The sequence below is a fragment of the Macaca mulatta genome, chromosome 12, assembly GCF_049350105.2.
Source record: "Macaca mulatta isolate MMU2019108-1 chromosome 12, T2T-MMU8v2.0, whole genome shotgun sequence".
Taxonomy (NCBI): Eukaryota; Metazoa; Chordata; class Mammalia; order Primates; family Cercopithecidae; genus Macaca; species Macaca mulatta.
In genome coordinates, this window is record NC_133417.1 from 138,295,220 (window position 1) to 138,315,890 (window position 20,671).

The following is a 20,671-nucleotide window of genomic DNA, read 5'->3' on the forward strand; positions in this document are numbered from 1 at the left end:
TGAGCCATGGGAACCACTGGGAGCCAAGCAGCCAACCACAGATCCCATGAAAGGACTTTGTCCAGTGGAGGGGAGGGGAACAGAGGACAGGGCCTCCCACATCCCTGGCTCAAGACTAAGACAAAAAGCCTACCCTGGGCTAAATGTGACTGCTTCTGCAGCTTCTGCAGCCTCACCCACACTGTCTGGTGGTGACCTGCAGTGAGGTTTATATCTTCTGGCTGCCTGCCAGCGAATGACTGGTCCTTCTGGGGATAAGCTCATGGCCCAGGGAGCCTTGGGCATGGTTGTGGTGCCTAGAGAAGAAAAGGATTCGCTGCCAGGTGCTAAATCTGATGGGTCCCTACCATGGGCCAGACGCTGGGTAGAGAGATTCACGTCTGCCCTGCCTGGAAAGGTATCACTCATCCTTTCACTAATGAGTATTTATCAGACCACAGTGGCGTATCAGAAACTGTTCTGGATACTGGGTTGCAGCAGCAAACAAAGCACTCAGAATCTCTGTTGTCATGCCGCTTGGGGTTTATTATGATTTTTTTTTTTTCTTTTTTTGAGACGGAGTGTCACTCTGTCACCCAGGCTGAAGTGCAGTGGTGAGATCTCGGCTCGCTGCAACCTCCGTCTCCCAGGCTCAGGCAGTTCTCCTGCCTCGGCCTCCCGAGTGGGCTACAGGCGCCCGCCATCACGTTGGGCTAATTTTTCATATATTTAGTAGAGACGGGGTTTCACCATATTGGCCAGGCTGGTCTCGAACTCCTGACCTCATGATCCACCTGCCTCGGCCTTCCAAAGTGCTGGGATTATAGGCGTGAGCCACTGCGCCCTATTATGATATTTTTACCTTTATTTTTCAGAGGAAGAAACTGAGATCCCAAAAGGCCAAAAAAGTGGCCCCACTCACCCATGTAGTCTGTGGCTGAACCAGAAGAGCAGCCAAGTCCTGCCTGGCTCGTCATCCCTGAGCTTTCCTGACTGTCCGGGGCCCTGGGAAGCCCATCCCGCTGAGCACACATTCTGCTCAGTGCATCCACTTGAAGAACGACCTCGACTGAAACGGCTCATGGCTCATCCTCTGACTCAGGCCTGCCTGACCTCGGGGACAGCTGGACAGACTTCCTCCTGACTAATGAGCCCCCGCATCCTAATTGGGCCAGGGCTGGGCCTACATGCTGCCGTCATTTCTAGAACGTGCTTGGCCAGATGAGTGGGAGGCAGATGCTGGGGACTCCCTTAGGTGTATATAGGGCACGGACCTGATAGAGGAGGCCCTGAGACTCGAGGAGAATCCAGCGGAATGCAGGAGCCACGGCACTTCTAGAAGCTGGGCTCCCACCACTTCTGGGCGCACACCCCGACTTCACAACCAGGCCCTGATCTCGATCTGGCTTGAGACACTGCTGGAGGTACGGCCTATCTCTAAATCGACTCACACGTTCCTTTGTTGACATAAACAAGAGTTGTTGTTCCTGCTGGATAATTCTAAAGCGGGGTGCGATGCTTGGAAATGCCTTGACAAGGGCCATTTTAAAGAGCATGACAGTCACGGCCCCTCCACGCCCACTGGGATTGCACCCCACTTGGTTCTTGGGATGCCCAGCGGTCATGTTGGATGGGACCGTGTGCAGAAGGCTCAGTTCAGCCAGCTCAGGAACACTCCCTGATTCTGCCCTAAAGTCACTGCTGGTTTGAACTCCAAAGAGAAGGCCCCACAGTCCTGGACCAGCGTGGGGTCAACACTGCAGCTCTCAGTTTGGCCTGGGAATTCCAGCAAAGCACGGGGCCAAGCGGACTTGTGGAACCCACTGGAAATGGGTTTTTCTTGGGGAAAGAGGCTGACCATGCGTGGGGCTTGCTACCTCCAGGGTTGCTCTGCCAGTGCGGTTAGCTGACCAGAGGCAGGGCTGCCTGCTGTTGGGAGAGATGGCATTATTCTGATATGGGAGACAGCAGGTCAACCTCAGCCAAAAACAAATGCTCTTCCTCTGGGAAAAGCCGCCCAGGACACCGCTTCCCCACTCCCCACAACTGTTGACTCCCTTTGGTTGTTGTGGAATCCTGGAGGCAGGGACCAGGGCTTCTCTGTTTATCTGTTTCCTGCGCTGGAAGGTGCTCCATACAGATCTGTGAAATGCCAAGCATCTCCCCAAAGCAGGCAAGATGAATGCCAGCAGGGAGGCCCCAGGCTTTGCAAGGTGCCCACGAGGTTGTGCTCCCAACAAGAGATGGAGAGGAGGCGGGCATGGGTCGCCCGATGTTGTCTTTTGTCAGGGACTTCACAGAACATTCAGACACCAGAATCCCAGCTGTGGGGCTCGTGGCAGGAAACCCCAGTGGCTGGGTTCTGGAATCTGGCAGATCCAGGCTCAGATCCACTCATCTCCACCACCAACTGGCTGTGTGCTCCTGGGGAAGCCTCTCTGACCCACTTCTCTGTTTCCCCGCATCTGTGATAGGATGTGAAGGCCAGCCTGAGGGGCTGCGTGGGAGAAGTGCGATTTCACGTGCGAGACGCTTGGCTCTGGGTTTGGTACTGGCAAGGCCAGAGCAGCACCAGCCACTGGTAGCCTTAGTGGGACCCTATGAAATTGTTCCTGTTTGGCTATTTTAATCTACAGAATGGCAGTTTCTCAGAGTTCAACCTGATAGTGTCACCTCTGACATTGTCTGGCTACTCGAGTGTGAGGCTGGGTTTTGCTGAGACCCTTATCCACCCCACCCGGGGGGATTCAGGTTCCAGCTCCTTCCCCACCCACACCCTCTTGATCCTCATCTAGGCTCAGCCCCTAGCAGTGGAAGGGTCCTGGGTGGGCACCTCACATAGTTCCCTTCCCACCAGATGGAGCAGCTGAACCCAGGAAGGTAGATTCTTGCCAAAGATGCACAAACTGTTAGGCGTGGACCTAGGACCAGAATCCAAATTTTTGGACTCCTAATTCAGTTCTCTTCCCACCACATCAGCCTAGAGCAGCTGCCAATGTTTGGAGCCAGGGCACTGGGTCAAGGTGAACCAGCTGTTTATAAGACATGCTAAAGCCTGGCATGGAATTAGTGAGGTGCAGGACAATAGCATTTTCAGAACTTCTCTCGGAGGGAGTACTGCGTGGGCTCAGAAGCGTCTTTAGTCCCAGCTCTGCCACTCGAGGGTTAGGCAAGCTCGGTTTCCTCATCTGCACAGTGGAATAATTACAGCAGCTACTTGAGAGGGCGTTGCAAGGGTTAGATGAATCAATATTTGTAAATTGTATTGTCAATAATAAAATTTGTAAATACAATTTACAAACATTTTAAGAAAATATTGGAGAGCACCAAAAGAGTGTCCAGCACTTTGTAAGGCCATGTAAGTGTTTGGTATTATTATTATTTGAGGCAGAGTCTCGCTCTGTCACCCAGGCTGGAGTACATTGGCACGATCTTGGCTCACTGCAAACTCCGTCTCCTGGGTTCACGTGATTCTCCTGCCTCAGCCTCCCGAGCAGCTGGAATTACAGGTGCCTGCCACCACGCCCAGCTGATTTTCGTATTTTTAATACAGACGAGGTTTCACCATGTCGGCCAGGCTGGTCTCAAACTTCTGACCTCAGGTGATCTGCCAGCCTCGGCCTCCCAAAGTGCTGGGATTATAGGTGTGAGCCACCAAGCCTGGCCTGGTATATTCTTATGAAGACACTTGGGGATTGATGTGGGTGGGTGTGAGTTGGGGCCAGGGCTGAGGCATTGCTGAGGATGAGAGATAAGAGCCCTCAAGCTGACCCTGGGGTCCTGCTTTTCCTCCCCGACCTCCAGTGCCCGACTTTGTCTCAAAATACACACAAGACAAACACTTGAAAGACCAGCAGATTGCATAGGGGTTGGGGTGAGGAGGAGTCCACAGCTTCCTGCCTCCACATCGTCTTCTCTTCCATAAGGAGCATCACTCCACACCTCCCAGGTCTTACAGAGTCCAGGGTTAGTGATGGCAAATGAGGCGATCCCTGTAAAGTGCTTGTACAGGTTCTGGTCCTAGCAGGCCGTATCTAGGTGTTTGGCAACAATCCTAAACCTTCCATCCCCCGAAGAATGCAAATTCCACGAGAGCAAGGATCTTGGTCTGGTTTATTGATGATGTAACCCAAGTTCCTAGATGAATGCCGGGAACACGGTAGGAACACAGTAAATACTTGCTGCAAGAAATAATAACTTTGTCCCCACCCTCCAAGAGATTAGAATCTAGGCCAGGCATGGTGGCTCATGCCTGTAATCCTAGCACTTTGGGAGGCCGAGGTGGCAGATCACCTGAGGTCAGGAGTTCAAGACCAGCTCCATCAACATGGTGAAACTTTGTCTCTACTAAAAATACAAAATTAGCCAGGCGTGGCGGCAGGTGACCATAATCCCAGCTACTTGGGAGGCTGAGGCAGGAGAATGGCTTAGACCCTAGAGGCAGATGTTGCAGTGAGCCAAGATCGTGCCACTGCACTCTAGCCTGGGCAGCAGAAGAAAAACTCAGTCTCAAAAAAAAAAGGAGATTAGAATTTAAAGGAGGAATCTGGAACACAATCACGGACACTATGGAAATCAGTTCCGAATACTTTAACCTCATGTGTTCCCAAAGCTTCCCCCGGTTTGCTTTCCTGATCGTGTTGATTCTTCTGCTCTCTAAGGGCCAGGCCCCTCCCAGTCACCACTGTCTCTGCTTCATCCAGGCTTTTGTTTGACCTCACCTGGAAAACTGCAACACACTCACCTTCCGTGCTATTCCCCCTGAAACCAAAAGGGGCACTTACTAAAAATAAATCAGGTTGGATCATTCCCTTGTCTAAAAATGTTTGAAATCTTCCCATTGCCTCCAGGCTAAAATCCAACTCCTATGACCAAGAAGCACATGCAAAGATGCTTAGCCTCCTTAGTCATCAGGGAAATGCAAATCAAAAGCCACAGTGAGATGCCACTTCACACCCACTAGGAAGGCTAGAATCAAAAGAACTGAAAGGACATACTAACAAGTGTTGATGAGGATGTGGAACGATTAGAACCCTCCCACAATGCCTGTGAAAATGTGGAGTGGTATAGCTGCTGTGGAAGATAAGTGGGCAGATCCTCAAAAAGTTAAATACAAAATGACTGTATGACCCAGCAATTCCGCTCCTAGGCAGATACCCCAGAACACTGGAGGCATATGTTTGCACAAAAACTTCTACACTAGTGTTCGTAACAGCATTCGTCAAAATAGCCTGAAACACCAGAAACAACCCAAATGCCCATCCATGGATGAATTCATAAATAAAATGTGATTTATTAGCTGGGCATGGTGGCATGCGCCTGTAATCCCAGCTACTCAGGAGGCTGAGGCAGAAGAATTGCTCGACCCCGGGAGGTGGAGGTTGCAGTGAGCTGAGATCCCACCATTTCACTCCAGCCTGGGAGACAGAGCAAGACTCTGTCTCAGGAAAAAAAAAAAAAAAAAAAGCGACTTCGTCTATTTGTGTTGCTATAACAAAATACCACAGACTAAGTAATTTATAAATAATAGAAATTTATTTCCCTGGAGGCTGGAAAGTCCAAGATCAAGACACCAGCAGATTCAACATCTGGTGAAGGCTCGGTCTCTGCTTCCAAGATGGTGCTGTTATATACAAAATTTTGGGCCACAAAAGGAATAGCACTCGAATATAAAATTTTCTTTTTAATTCTCAGCAAGGCAAGTTACTCCTATAGAAGGGTGCGCCCTTACAGATGGAGCAATGGTGAGTGCACACTTGGACAAGGGAGGGGAAGGGGTTCTTATCCCTGACACACGTGGCCCCTGCTGCTGTGTCATTCCCCTATTGGCCAGGGTTAGACCGCACGGGTTAAACTAATTCCGATTGACCAATTTAAAGGGAATGATGGGATCAGTGCTTTGGCAGGAATCAGAGCAGAGCAGGTAGCAGGTAATCGGAATAAGTCAGGCTAGAGCAGGTAATCGAAAAAGGTTTCTTTACAAGGAAGTTAAGTTTAAAAGTAGAAGGCAAAGAATTGAACATACTGACATATTAATTCTTTGAAAAGAAATTTAGACCTCGTATCTAACAGTGCCTTGTTTCTGCATCCCCTGGAGGGGACGAACACGGTGTCCTCACATGGTGGAGGGAGGGGGACAAACCACTCCCCCAAGCTCTTTCATAAAGATTCTAGTCTCTTCCATCTTCACGGCCTGGTCCTACCTATTGCATTGGGGATTAAGTTTTGACATGAATTTTGAAGAGGATACAAGCATTCAAACCATAGCGGTGGTGTAGCCATACAATAAATTTTTTTTTTTTTTTTTTTTTTTTTTTGAGACGAAGTCTCACTCTGTCTCCCAGGCTGGAGTGCAGTGGCCGGATCTCAGCTCACTGCAAGCTCCACCTCCCAGGTTCACGCCATTCTCCTGCCTCAGCCTCCCGACTAGCTGGGACTAAAGGCACCCACCACCTTGCCCGGCTGGTTTTTTGTATTTTTTTAGTAGAGACGGGGTTTCACCATGTTAGCCAGGATGGTCTGGATCTCCTGACCTCATGATCCACCCGTCTCGGCCTCCCAAAGTGCTGGGATTACAGGCTTGAGCCACCGCGCCCAACCAATAAAATATTATTGAGCCATGAAAAGGAATGAGGTGCTGACACACACTACAACCTGGATGAACCTTGGAAACATGGTGCTCGGTGGAAGACGCCAGTCTCACAGGCCACATAGCGTATGATTGCATTTACATGAAATGTCCAGAATAGGCAAATCCAGAGAGACAGAACATAGATGAGTGGGTGCCAGCAGCTGAGGGGACTGGGTAATGGAGTGTAAATCAGAAATAACATGCTAAGCCCCCCAACCAACGGAATGGACCCTTCCTCAGCCAAGGGCATTCCCAAGTTAACCTGAAAAACTAGTTCAGACCATGACGGGAAGTGGGGGTCAGAGGTCAACCATGTCTCCTACCTTCCTCCTTTTGGAATTCAGATATAGCTGACCAGCATTAACATTAAAAGAAATCTCTCTTTTTTTTTTTTTTTTTTTTGAGGCGGAGTCTTGCTCTGTCACCCAGGCTGGAGTGCTTACTGCAACCTCTGCCTCCCAGGTTCAAGCAATTCTCCTGCCTCAGCCTCCCAAGTAGCTGGGATTACAGGTGCATGCCACCACGCCTGGCTAATTTTTATATTTTTAGTAGAAACAGGGATTCTTAACGTTGTCCAGGCTGGTCTCGAACTCCTGACCTCAGGTGACCCACCGCCTCAGCCTCCCAAAGTGTTGGGATGGCAGGCGTGAGCCACCACACCTGGCTAAAACAGATCTTAAGGCTGATGAAACAGACCTTTTGTAGCAATAAGACACCAAATTCCAACCTAACTCTAGTATAGCATCACAGGACAGATAGCAAGTCCTGAATGAAATTAAAGTATTTTAGTCCCCAAATGTATTTCTTTGACATATTTTGAAATGGCCTTGCAAAACTGTCTCTTGTGAGGAAAAATCTGCATTCTGTAGAGAATCCCCTTCCCTTTCCAGGCCTTTTCCTGATCCAGGAGAGAATTAACTAAGACTCTGGCACCTTTTTAGGTCCGTGGAGAGCTCTGAAGCCTGCCACTTGGAGGCCTCATCTGCGTGATAAAACCTTGGTCTCCACAACCGCTCATCTTAACCCAGACATTCCTTTCTACTGATTCCAGGTCTTTAGATAAACTCTTTTGACCAACTGCCAATCAGAAAATTTTTGGAATCTACCTATGATCTGGAAACTCCCTCCCCTACCCCCACCTCAAGTTGTCCCGCCTTTCCAGACGGAACCAATGTACATCTTATGTGTATTGTTTTACGTCGTAAGTCTACCTAAAATGCATAAAACCAAGCTGTACTCTGACCACGATGGGCACATAGGATCTCCTGAGGCTGTGTCACGAGCCATTGGTTACTCATATTTGGCTATAAATCTCTTTTATAGCCAAATAGTATAAATAGTATAGTATAGTATAGTATAGTATGGTATAGTATAGTATAGTATAGTACAGTATAGTATAGTACAGTACAGTATAGTATAGTATAGTATAGTACAGTATAGTATAGTACAGTACAGTATAGTATAGTATAGTACAGTACAGTACAGTATAGTATAGTATAGTACAGTGTAGTATAGTATACTATAAATCTCTTCAAATATTTTACAGAGTTTGACAGTTTTCATTGACAGGAGAGTGACTGCTCACAGGTATGCGATTTCTTCTGGGGTGGTGAAAATATTCTGGAATTGGATAGTGGTTATGGCTGTATAACTTTATGAAAATACTAAAAAACCACCGAATCATACACTTCTCAAACTCCTGACCTCAGGTGATCCACCCGCTTTGGCCTCCCAAAGTGCTGGGATTACAGGTGTGAGCCACAGCACCCAGCCTGAATCATACACTTCTGAAAGGTAAATTTTATAGCATGTGAATTATATCTCTATTTTATTTTATTTTTTGTTTTGAGACAGGGTCTCACTCTGTTGCCCAGGCTGGAGCGCAGTTGCGCTATCTCAGCTGACTGCAACCTCCACCTCCCGGGCTCAAGCAATCCTTCCACCTCAGCCTCCCGAGTAGCTGGAACTACAGACATGTGTCACCATGACTGGCTAATGTTTGTATTTTTTGTAGAGATGGGGTTTTGTCATGTTGCCCAGGCTGGTCTGGAACTTCTGGACTCAAGCAATCCACCAGCCTCTGCCTCCCAAAGTGCTGGGATTACAGGCGTGAGCCACTGTGCCTGGCCACATATCTCAATTTTAAACATCAACGGTGGGTCTCTTCTTAAGGGTGGGCCAGCCAGTGGCTTTGCTCCCTAATTCTAGCCTGAAGCCCCTGTTCTCTCCCTTGCCCCATCTTCTCTCTAAGGCTTGAGCCGCCAATTCTGGTCACACTCACCTCATGGAGCCCACTAGCCCCTTTCCTAGGCCTTAGGCTGGACCTCCACTCAACCCCAAAGGCCCTGTGTGTGTCTTGCCTTCTGATTCCTCCTGAAGACACCTCTGTCATGTTTTCGCCTCTAGAATGTCTTTATAGATTTCCTCAGCTAGCCGGGCGTCGTGGTTCACGCCTGTAATCCCAGCACTTTCGGAGGCCGAGGCAGGCGGATCACCTGAGGTCAGGAGTTCGAGATCAGCTTGACTAACATGGAGAAACCCCGTCTCCACTGAAAATACAAAATTAGCTGGGCATGGTGGTGCATGCCTGTAATTGGAGGCTGAGGCAGGAGGAGCACTTGAACCCGGCAGGTGGAGACTGCGGTGAGCCGAGATTGCACCATTACACTCCAGCCTGGGCAACAAGAGTGAAACTCCGTCTCGAAAAAAAAGATTTCCTCAGCTAACCTTCTTCCCTCCTTTCCTCCCACGTTGTATAGAGAAGGCCAGCCATTGTAATCCATACAGAAATTCTGGCCCTGAGGACATTTAAATACAAACATTTTAAACTGAATTATACCATCTCTGCTGAATTTCCATCAAGGACACACTTTCCAGAGCCGACTCTATGGAGCTTAAATAAATCCTTGATCAATTTTCAAGAGAACACTGTGAAACTGCATAGTTCTTCTCCATTTTCATTTTTACCTGTTATCATATTTGGTTCTTTCCCGCTGACATTTTCTAACAACATTTCAGCATAGGCCTCCCGATGTCTATCAAGGTGTGTTTTCTTGGATTACAATTTGCAGGTCTAGATTTTATCACTAAGCCATGAACCTCCCACCCAAGTTTAGGGAATAGCATGTTTTTTCCTTGTGTGGCTTTTGCCCTTGTAAGTTTTATTTTCGCGTACCGTCCTAATGTTAATGTTCACTGTGGTTGAGTGAAAGACTGATAGATTACATTTATTTCTCAAAGAAGCTAAGTTTTAAATAGATAACGCATGCATGTGGTAGAAAAATGAGAGCAGGACGAAAGCGTGCACAAAGGCAAACCTTGCCACTCTTGCTGGCCCCTCGCCCACTTGCCCTCTGCAAAGGCTGTGTCTCAGACGGGGTGCCCAGGATGCTGCCTCTGACATGGAGACCCACGGCAGGCGTGAGGTCTCCGAGGAAAGGGAGGAGCAGCAGAGAAAGAGGTGGCTGCAATGCAGTCAATGCAGAGGTGGCTGGAAGGCCCAGCCGCCCCGAGGGAGCTCCAGAGCCGCGCTGTTCCTGGTCGGGACGTCAGGAAGAGGCTGTTTAGGCGCTGGGTGTACCAGTCATCACTCAGTCCTTCTTCGGTATGACCTGGGGCAGAGTCTTCATCTGGGAACAACTGGCCCCTCCTCCCCAGGCCAGGGCCCTGCAGCCAACACTCCCCAGAGCTGGTGGATGCATCCTCCCAAAGGGACCTAGGCAGCTCAGCCCGAAAACCACTGTCACCCACTGTCCCCAAGTTACCTCTGTCCCCTCTTACCCTTTTCCGCCGAAGACTTATTTTTAATTGTTATTTTCTTAGACCTCTGGAGCACCCCGCGCCCCCAGCCTGGGTTAGCTGTCAGGAGCCGCTGTCTCTTCCTTTCCCACTGCAGCTCCACCCCCTCGCTGCCTCAGGGGGTGCCCACGCAGCGGGGGCAGCCGGGCCTCAGCCTCAGGCAGCCTGGGGAGCAGAACCTTAGAAGCCACACTTTTTCTTTTTCCTTTTTTTTGAAACAAGTTTCTAGGGCTCTGGAGTTATAAAAAGCTCCCATGTGTCACTTTTCAGCATTTGGGCAGCTGCCGAATGCCACCCGGACTGCCCTGCTGCCCTCCCAAGGTGTGCCCCTGGACTGATGGGCTGGGCTTGGCAAAAGCAGCCGGAGGTTATCGAAAGTCTGTTGTAAGGAGCATTGCTAACTTATAATAAAAATCGAATCCAAAACATGCTTTTGCAATACCCCCTCCCAATATCCACCAGAGGCAAAGGCAGAATTAAGAAGGAGGGTCTTGAGATGTAGGAAAGGAGAATGAACCCCATGCAGGAGGAGGACAGGCCGCCCCGACTTTGGTCCACTTGGCCAGGGGGTGAGCACCACCTGTCTTGGGGAATGACTCTGGGCCCATCTCAGGTGTGGCTGCAGGTGACACATCTTCTCTTCCTGTCCACCCCCAGCCCCATGGCCTCCCTCCCTGTCCTGCAGAAGGAGAGCGTGTTCCAGTCGGGAGCCGCCCATGCCTACAGAATCCCTGCCCTGCTCTACCTGCCTGGGCAGCAGACCCTGCTGGCCTTCGCGGAACAGCGGGCAAGCAAGAAGGATGAGCACGCAGAGCTGATTGTCCTGCGCAGAGGAGGCTACGATGCGTCCACCCGCCAGGTTCAGGTGAGGCAGGAGGTGTCTGCACTGGCTCCTCAGGGCTCTGCCATACCCTTCGCTGCTGTGATCAGGGGCCAGGCCTGGATCTCAGGGAATACAGGGAAAACTTTATCCCTCAATGGCGGAGGTCCGGAGGAGAGATAGAGCAGAGAAAGTGCCCCCAGTGGTCACCTGGACCTCTGGGTTCACCATGCATTAGTCCAGTTGGCCTCCATCTGTTTTCCTGAATGATTGCGTGAGTTGCCCAGCATCCTTGATAACCTGAGGGAGGAATAGTTCAGTGTTGCATAATGGGTGGTTGTGTCCTTTGAATAAAATTAAGTTGGGGACCTGGGGTGGGGTGATGGCTTGTGTCCTGAAGTTCCATCTTATAGATTAAATAATTAATCCTGATGACAGCACCCAAGGCTGGCTGATCGTGGTGGAAGAGTTTAATATTATCATTCCTTTGTGGTCATAACTACACAGCTGTTCAAAGCATGGGATTTGAAGCAGATGGACCTGGGTTCAAGTCCTGGTTCCGCCACTGACCAGAGGTGTGGCCTACGCAACTCCTCCATCCTGTCTCAGTCTCTTGTTCACTGTAACAATGGAGCTATTAACACCTGTCCCCCAGGGGTTTAGGCATTAGATGAGACCTTGGATGTTAGACTTTTGGCGCTGTGTCTGTGCTTAGAATTGCTCAATGGGGGTAGCTGTTAATAAATGGGGACAGACAGCACATGCGACATAGACTTGGGGATTCTGGAGGTTCAATGTGACTCCTCCTTCGCTGCATGAGTAGGATATGGAGTGTAGAAGGTGAGAGGTGACCGTCACATTCTGTCTTGTACTGGTCAGGCTACTGCCCCTCCCGCCAGGGCTTTGCTATTCAAGGATGGCAAGCTGGACTGGGGTGGGAAGTGGAGGATGAAGTTGGGAATGGCTCATGCACGAGTCATCTTCGTATCTTGTGGTCTGGCAGGTGGGTGTTCTGTAAATGCATATTGATGGCAATGGAAGGAACAGAATCACTCAGCCAAGCGTGGCTGCCTTGGAGTGGTGAGGTGGATCCCCGGGTCCCGCAGCTCTGGGGAAATGTGGCGAGGAGGATATGAGTGTTGGGTGAAGAGTTCTCCTCGATGACTTTTGACTCTAACCTGGGAGACACGCCCATGCCTACCCCTCCCACGCATGCAGCTCCTGGCACCATCCCCAGCTGTTTCAAGGCTGCCTTCTTTCTCTCTCCTCGCTCAGTGGCAAGCTCAGGAGGTGGTGGCCCAGGCCCAGCTGGATGGACACCGGTCCATGAACCCATGCCCCTTGTATGATGCGCAGACGGGGACCCTCTTCCTCTTCTTCATTGCCATCCCTGGGCAAGTCACGGAGCAACAGCAGCTGCAGACCAGGGCCAATGTGACCCGGCTGTGCCAAGTAACCAGCACTGACCACGGGAGGACCTGGAGCTCCCCCAGAGACCTCACTGATGCGGCCATTGGCCCAGCCTACCGAGAGTGGTCCACCTTTGCGGTGGGCCCGGGGCATTGTTTGCAGCTGCACGACAGGGCCCAGAGCCTGGTGGTGCCCGCCTATGCCTACCGGAACCTTCACCCCATCCAAAGGCCGAGCCCCTCCGCCTTCTGCTTACTCAGCCATGACCATGGGCGCACGTGGGTGAGAGGGCACTTTGTGGCCCAGGACACCCTGGAGTGCCAGGTGGCTGAAGTCGAGGCTGGGGAGCAGAGGGTGGTGACCCTCAACGCGAGAAGCCATCTCCGAGCCAGGATCCAGGCCCAGAGCACCAATGACGGGCTTGATTTCCAGGAGTCTCAGCTGGTGAAGAAGCTGGTGGAGCCGCCGCCCCAGGGCTGCCAAGGGAGTGTCATCAGCTTCCCCAGCCCCCACTCGGGGCCCGGTTCCCCAGCCCAGTGGCTGCTCTACACTCACCCCACACACTCCTGGCAGAGGGCCGATCTGGGCGCCTACCTCAACCCGCGACCTCCAGCCCCCGAGGCCTGGTCGGAGCCAGTACTGCTGGCCAAGGGCAGCTGTGCCTACTCAGATCTCCAGAGCATGGGCACTGGCCCCGATGGGTCCCCCTTGTTTGGGTGTCTGTACGAAGCCAATGATTACGAGGAGATTGTCTTTCTCATGTTCACCCTGAAGCAAGCCTTTCCGGCTGAGTACCTGCCTCAGTGAGCCCACCGTGCCCAGCACAAGGGCCTTGCTTTCACCTGCACGCCCGGCTCGGAGGCTCTGCGGTTGCCTCTCCTTCCCGTGGCCCCTGGACGTGGGGGCCACTCTGGGCTCCCTTCGGTGCCGGTGTGTGGAGAGAGGTCCAGCTGTTGCTCTTTTCCTCCTGCATGGTTCCAGTCTTCCCAAAAGGTTCTATTTCAGCCCAGAAACCACAAGTGCCTGGCTGCCCGTCGCCCCTCCATAGGGAAGGCGTGGAGGGTCCTGCAGCGCAGCTGTCACCTTGCCTGCCTGTCCCCCAATCCCAGCTTTGTGTAGGTCTTGACAAATTTCCTAGTTCAACCCCTTCCTTCTCGGGAACCACTCATTGCGTTCCTGGGGAAGAACTGAGACCACGTTGTAAATTAGCAGAGATGTGTGAGTGTCCATGTGTATCTGCGTGTGCATGTGTGTTCGTGTGTGTCCATGTGTGCCTGTGTATTCACGTGTCTGTTCATGTGTGTTTGTGTGTGTCCATATATGCCGGCATGTGCACGTGTTCATGTGTGTTTGTGTGTCCACGTGTGTCTGTGTGTTCATGTGTGTTCATGTGTGTCCATGTGTCTCCACACATGTGTGTTCATGTATGTGTATATGGGTGTGTCTGTGTGTGCATGTGTTTGTGTCTGTGTGTGTGCATGTGTGACTGTGTGTCCATGTGTGTCTGCATATGCATGTGTGTTGGTGTGTGTCCATGTTCGTCTGTGTGTTCATGTGTCTGTGTGTGTCTGTGTGCATGTTTGTTCATGTGTGTGTGTTTGTGTATGTATCCTTGCCAATGCTTTGGGGCAGACAGCATGGGGAATAGCTTTGCAGGGAGTAAGGTAGGGTCTGGGAGAATTAAGCTAGCTTAAGTCATTGTATTGGTGTCTTAGGGCTGCCGGAACGAATTACCTTAATCTTGGTGGCTTAAAGCAACAGAAATTTGTTCTCTCACAGTTCTTTCTGGAGGCCAGAAGCCTGAAATCAGCACGTCTGAAAGGCTCCGTGCCCTCTGGAGGTGCTGGTGAGGGGGGCCTTTCCTGCTTCTTCCAGCTTCTGCCGGCTCTTAGCAATGCCTGCTGGTCCTTGGCTTGTGGTCGCATCACTCCAATCCCTGCCTCAATCCTCACGTGGCCATCTCCTCCTCCTCCTCTGCCTCCTGTGTCTTCTCTTCTATGTTTATAAGGACACTTGTCACTGACTGGATTTAGGGCCCACTCACAATCTCAGCTAATGCAACCTCCGCCTCTCGGGTTCAGGTGATTTTCCTGCTTCAGCCTCCCATGTAGCTGGGATTACAGGCACGCACCACCATGCCTAGCTAATTTTTGTGTTTTAGTAGAGACAGGGTTTCACCATGTTGGCCAGGCTGGTGTCGAACTTCTGGCTTTAGGTGATCCACTGGCCTTGGCCTCCCAAAGTGCAGGGATTACAAGCGTCAGCCACCGTGCCCGGCCCAGGATGATCTTATTTCCCAAGATCCTGAACTTAATTACATTTGCAAAGACCCTTTTTCCAAATAAAGTCCCGTTCACAGATTCTGGGATGTGGATATATCCTCTTGCACTTCACAAAGGAGAATATCCTAAAGGCTACTAAATTGCTCAGCATCATTAGTCATCAGGGGAATGCAAAATAAAACCGTGAGAGACTTATCTACTAGAATGCCTACATTTAAAAGATTAACAACAGCAAGTATCAGCAAGGATGTGGAGCCACTGGAACTCTCGTACATTTCTGGCAGAAAGTAACTGACACGACCACTTTGGCAAGCGTATTTGGTGGAATCTACCAAAACAAAACGTGTAAACACTCCATGGCCCAGCAGTTCTACTCTGGAGCACATATCCAAGAGACATGAATGTTCGTAGCTGCCAAAGACACATACAAGATTGTTTATAGCAGCTTCATTCACAACAGTACTAAACTGGAAACAACCCAAATGTCAATAGAAAGTAAAATAGATAAATAAATTAGGGGCCGGGTGCAGTAGCTCACGCCTGTAATCTCACCAAGGCGGATGGATCACCTGAGGCCAGGAGTTCGAGACCAGCCTGGCCAACATGGTGAAACCCTGCCTCTACTAAAAATACAAAAAATTGGCTGGGCGTGGTGGCAGGCACCTGTAATGCTGGCCACTAGGGAGGCTGAGGCAGGAGAATTGCTTGAACCCGGGAGGTGGAGTTTGCAGTGAGCTGAGATTGCACCATTGCACTCTAGCCTGGGCAACAAGAATGAAATTCCATCTCAAAAAAAAAAAAAAAAAGGTAAATTTGGGTATATTCATTCAGCGGAATATTACAATACACAACAATGAAAGAGTGAACTACTGCTCTCCACACTAGCATGGCTGGTTTTCAGACGTCATGTCGAGTGAAGGATGCCAGACTCGAATGAGTACACACCTTATTATTCTATTTACATGAAGTTCAAGGACAGGCAAAACTAACCTATGGTCTACCAGTCAGCCAGTGACTGCTCCTAGTGGAGGGGAACTGTTGACTGGGACACAGCGAGAGGGAGCCTGCTGGGTGCTAGAGACGTTCTATTGCTCGATCTGGGGCTGGTTATGTGGATGATTTCGTGTGTAAACGTTTGATGTGCTGTACACATAAGATTTGTGTGCTGCCAGGCTCGGTGGCGCACACCTGTAATCCCCGCACTTTGGGAGGCCGAGACAGGTGGATCACAAGGTTAGGAGTTTGAGAACAGCCTGACCAACATGGTGAAACCCTGTCTCAACTAAAAATACAAAAATTGGCCAGGCCTAGTGGCAGGTGCCTATAATCCCAGCTAGACAGGAGGCTGAAGCAGGAGAATTGCTAGAACCCAGCAGGCAGAGGTTGCAGTGAGCCAAGATTGTGCCGTTGCACTCTAGCCTGGGCAACAGAGTGAGACTCCCTCTAAAAAAAGAAAAAGGTGTGTGTGTGCCTTACTGCATATATGTTACACCTCAATAAAAAATAAAAATGGAACAAAAGAGCAGATTTGCTAATTTACCTCCCAAAGCAATATTGTATATTGGGTTTTAAAACTGAAATGGGTTTCAACTGAATTTCAATATTGGGTTTAAAACTGATTTTTTTTTTTTTTTTGAGATGGAGTCTGACTCTGACATGATCTCGTCTCACTGTAACCTCCACCTCCTGGAGGCAGTTCAAACAATTCTGCTACCTCAGTCACCCGAGTAGCTGGGACTACAGGTGTGCACCACCACACCTGGCTAATTTTTGTATTTTTAGTGGAGATGGGGTTTCACCATGTTGGCCAGGTTGGTCTCAAACTCCTGACCTCAGGTGACCCACCTGCCTCAACCTCCCGAAGTGCTGGGATTATAGGCATGAGCCACCACACCTGACCTTATTTATTTTTTTTGGAGACCAGGTCTTGCTCTGTTGCCTAGACTAGAGTGCAGTGGCACAGTCACAGCTCACTGAAGCCTCCCCCTGCTGGGCTCAAACAATCTCGCCTCAGCCTCCCAAGCAGCTGGGACTACAAGCACGTACCACCACTCCTTGCTAATTAAAAAAAAAAAAAAAATTGTAGAGATGGGGTCTTACTATGTTGCCCAGGCTAGCCTCAAACTCCTGAGCTCAAGTCATCCTTCTCCCTCAGCCTCCCAAAGTGCTGTAATTACAGGTATGAGGCACCATGCCCAGCTGAAACTGAATTTTTACATAAACCCTTTATTTTAGAATAATTTTAGATTTACATAGAAGTTGCAAAGATAGCACAGAACGTTCCGTATACTCCACACCCAGTTTCCCCTGATGTTGACATCTTACATAACTGTGGTACATTTGTCAAAACAAAAAGATTAACATTGGTACATGGTTATTTACTAAACTCTAGACTTTATTCTGATTTCACCAGTTTTTCCACTAATGTCCTTTTTTTCCCCCTGTTCTAGGATCCAGTCCAGGATACATTTAGTAAAACAGAATTTTTACTGTCATAAATTTGTATCCTTAGGGACACACACATAAACAGATGGATACACACAGTTCCACAAAGTCTTCCCTTCCCGGGACCTTCCCTTAAAAACCACCTCTAGGCCGGGCGCGGTGGCTCACGCCTGTAATCCCAGCACTTTGGGAGGCCGAGGCGGGCGGATCACAAGGTCAGGAGATCGAGACCACGGTGAAACCCCGTCTCTACTAAAAATACAAAAAATTAGCCGGGCGCGGTGGTGGGCGCCTGTAGTCCCAGCTACTCAGGAGGCTGAGGCAGGAGAATGGCATGAACCTGGGAGGCGGAGCTTGCAGTGAGCCGAGATCGCGCCACTGCACTCCAGCCTGGGCGACAGAGCGAGACTCCGTCTCAAAACAAACAAACAAACAAACAAACAAACAAACAAACAAAAAAAACACCTCTAAACAAATAAATAAGCAACCACAAAGAATGTGCGCTTCAGGCTCAGACTGCCGATGTGTACATGACGGAAGAAGTCGTTCAGTCTCTGGAGCCCCGGAAGGTGCCCTTCAAATCTGTTACACAGAGCTCCATGTCTAGGCTGTGGCACCTTGTCGGGGGCTACTTTGGCCAACTTTGAGCCCAACGCCACTGCCTGGGACATCTGGGAGTTGGGTTGTAGGGATGTGTGTGTGTGTGTGTGTGTGTGTGTGTAGACACGTGCGTGTACACTGGATGTCCATCATCCAGTCCAACTTTGGGGTTGGTGGACCAGCCTCATTCAACGTTCCACCTGGCAACCCCACAACCGGGGCACAGACACAGCAGGGGTTATTAGTGGAGCCCGGGCCTCATCCACACACTCCCCTCAACACAGACCAGGGAGAACTGGAGCCCCAGGTGTGGGGAGCCTGCATAGCCCTGGATCTTGTAGATATCTGAGGCAGGGCTGCCACTGTCCACCTCACCTCTGAGCAGCTACCCTGGTGCAGCCATCCCCTTTCGACTCCATCTTTACTCTCCTCTTCTGTGGCCCTACGGCCTTCCTGACTGGGCGGGTCACAGGTGCCTCTCCAGGTTTGTTTTGTGGCCCAGCTGGGACAGTGGGAGGGACCTGGACTTCTGGTGCCTGAGAGACCAGCCCTGGGAAGCCACTGCGGAAGGGATTTTGAGTCTGGGGAAGGGGCATGGCAGTTGGCACACCTGTCAATGGGGAAGAGCACCAAGGCCCTGACAAGGCCTGTGAGGCTGGCTGAATAATGGCCCCTGCCACCCACAAAGATGTTCACATCCTAATCCCTGGAAACGCTTAATGTTACTTCATAAAGCAAAAGGAATTTTGCAGATGCGGTTCACTCACTCTTGAGATGGTGAGAGTAGTCTGGATTCTCCAGGTGGGACATAAATGTAATCAAAGGGTCTTTGTAAGAAGGAAGCAGAGAGGGATTTGATACAGAAGAAGGCCTTGTGACCACTGAAGCCAGATTCTTGGCTTCGGGCTTTGCAGATGGAAGGAGGGGCCACAGCCGGGGAATGCAGCTCTAGAGCCAGAGAAGGCAAGGAAGTTTCCCTTAGTGCCTCTGCGAGGACACAGCCCTGCAGACACCTTGACTTCAGTCCGGTGAAACAGACTCAGGACTGCCCTTTAGGACTGTAGAGAAAAAATGTATGTAGTTTTAAGTCACCAAATTTGTGGCCATTTGTTATAGTGGCGGCAGAAAACGAATACAGCCTGGCTATTCTTGCTGTTCTTGCATGCACACCTGAGAAGTGCGTGCTGAGGAGGTGAGTGAAGCAGGGAGTGCTTCTGTGGCCAGCTCTGGGACTGCCAATACATCCCAGGATTCCTGAGGGTCACAGTGGCCCAAAGTACCACAGATCCTTCTGGACGGACTAGGGGAATACCTGAAGGAAAAGGAAGATGGAAAAGAGGTCACATTTGTCATATCCTCCTTTAAGTCCTCTCTTTGGTCAATCCCAATATCTGATGGCTCAAGGAAAATGACAGAGGAATACTGGCGTCTGTAAGCTGGGCCACCCCTGTTGTCACGGCCTTTCCTCAGATTTCTGAATCCTGCATCCCACCCAGGGAATCCAGACGTTCCACGTCCAAGAGGATTGCATCTGTCCAAATCCCCAGGGGAAGGACAGACCTGCTCTCTAGAGAGGATGGAAAGGCTGTGTTACCATGACGACCTTACAGTCCCACTAGCTGCCCCACAGGCACATGGGCCATTTCCCAAGAATTACTACTGCAGACAGGAGGGTAAACACCCAGGCCCTTCATGGTCTACTGAACACAAGGCTGAGCTCCCTGGTGTCCTAAGAATCCTTAGTGCTGGCCAGGAGCGGTGGCTCACTCCTATAATCCCAGGACTTTGGGAGGCCAAGGTGGGTGGATCACCTGAGGTCAAGGGTTCAAGACCAGCCTGGCCAACATGGTGAAACCCCATCTCTACCAAAAATACGAAAAATTAGCCAGGCGTGGTGGGGGGCACCTGTAATCCCAGCTACCTGGGAGGCTGAGGCAGGAGAATCACTTGAACCCGGGAGGTGGAGGTTGCAGTGAGCCGAGATCACACCATTACACTCCAGCCTGGGCAACAAGAGTGAAACTCCATCTCAAAATTAAAAAAAAAAAAAAAAAAAAAAAAAAAAAATTCCTCAGTGCCATCTGGGTCCTTCTACTCATGGTCAAGTGGTGGCCAGCCTTCCAATAACTGGCCCTATAGAAGCACCCGTGGAGCCCTGCCTGCACCCTGTGGACGTCTCTAGAGTCTCAGAGTCCCCAGTAGGAGTGGGCTTCCTGAGGACCGGGGACATCCCCAAAGAGAGGGACATTGGGAGCCAGATGCCTGCTCTCCAGACACCAGAGGTCAGAGCACTATCAGTGCTGAGAAACTGAGCTCTTGTCACCATTAGGGACCCCCAGGACACGCGTCATCATTTCCACCACGTCTCCATTCATTTCCTCTTTTTGTTGGTTCCAGGCATCTGATGGCTCATGGGAAATGACTGTGAGGTGCTGGGAGCGACAGGCTGTGTTCTTGCCGGTTGCCACACCTATTGCTGAGACTTTGCAAAATGAGTCCACTGAGGCCCTGGGGAACTGACCAGGGTCAGTGACATAGCCACCTTTTCTGTATCACTCGTATTACCCGCTAGGAGCACCAAGAGTTCAGTTTGCCTCCCCAGGACGGGAAATTCCCGTTATACAACACATGCAGACTGAGCATCAGCAACGGGCCGGATGGCATTCTGGGAGCTGGGATTCAATGGTGACAGGACAGAGCCACGGC

The 20,671-nt window shown here is 50.4% G+C and overlaps 1 protein-coding gene across 1 annotated transcript; it reads left to right on the plus strand.

Moving 5' to 3' along the window:
- Window positions 1–11,069: 11,069 nt before the first annotated feature.
- On the plus strand, window positions 11,070–14,990 carry NEU2 (neuraminidase 2). The gene is made up of 2 exons (XM_001114628.3): window positions 11,070–11,273; window positions 12,504–14,990. The coding sequence occupies exons 1-2, from the start codon at window positions 11,070–11,072 to the stop codon at window positions 13,443–13,445; spliced, it is 1,146 nt and encodes a 381-aa protein (XP_001114628.2). The 3' UTR covers window positions 13,446–14,990.
- Window positions 14,991–20,671: the final 5,681 nt, after the last annotated feature.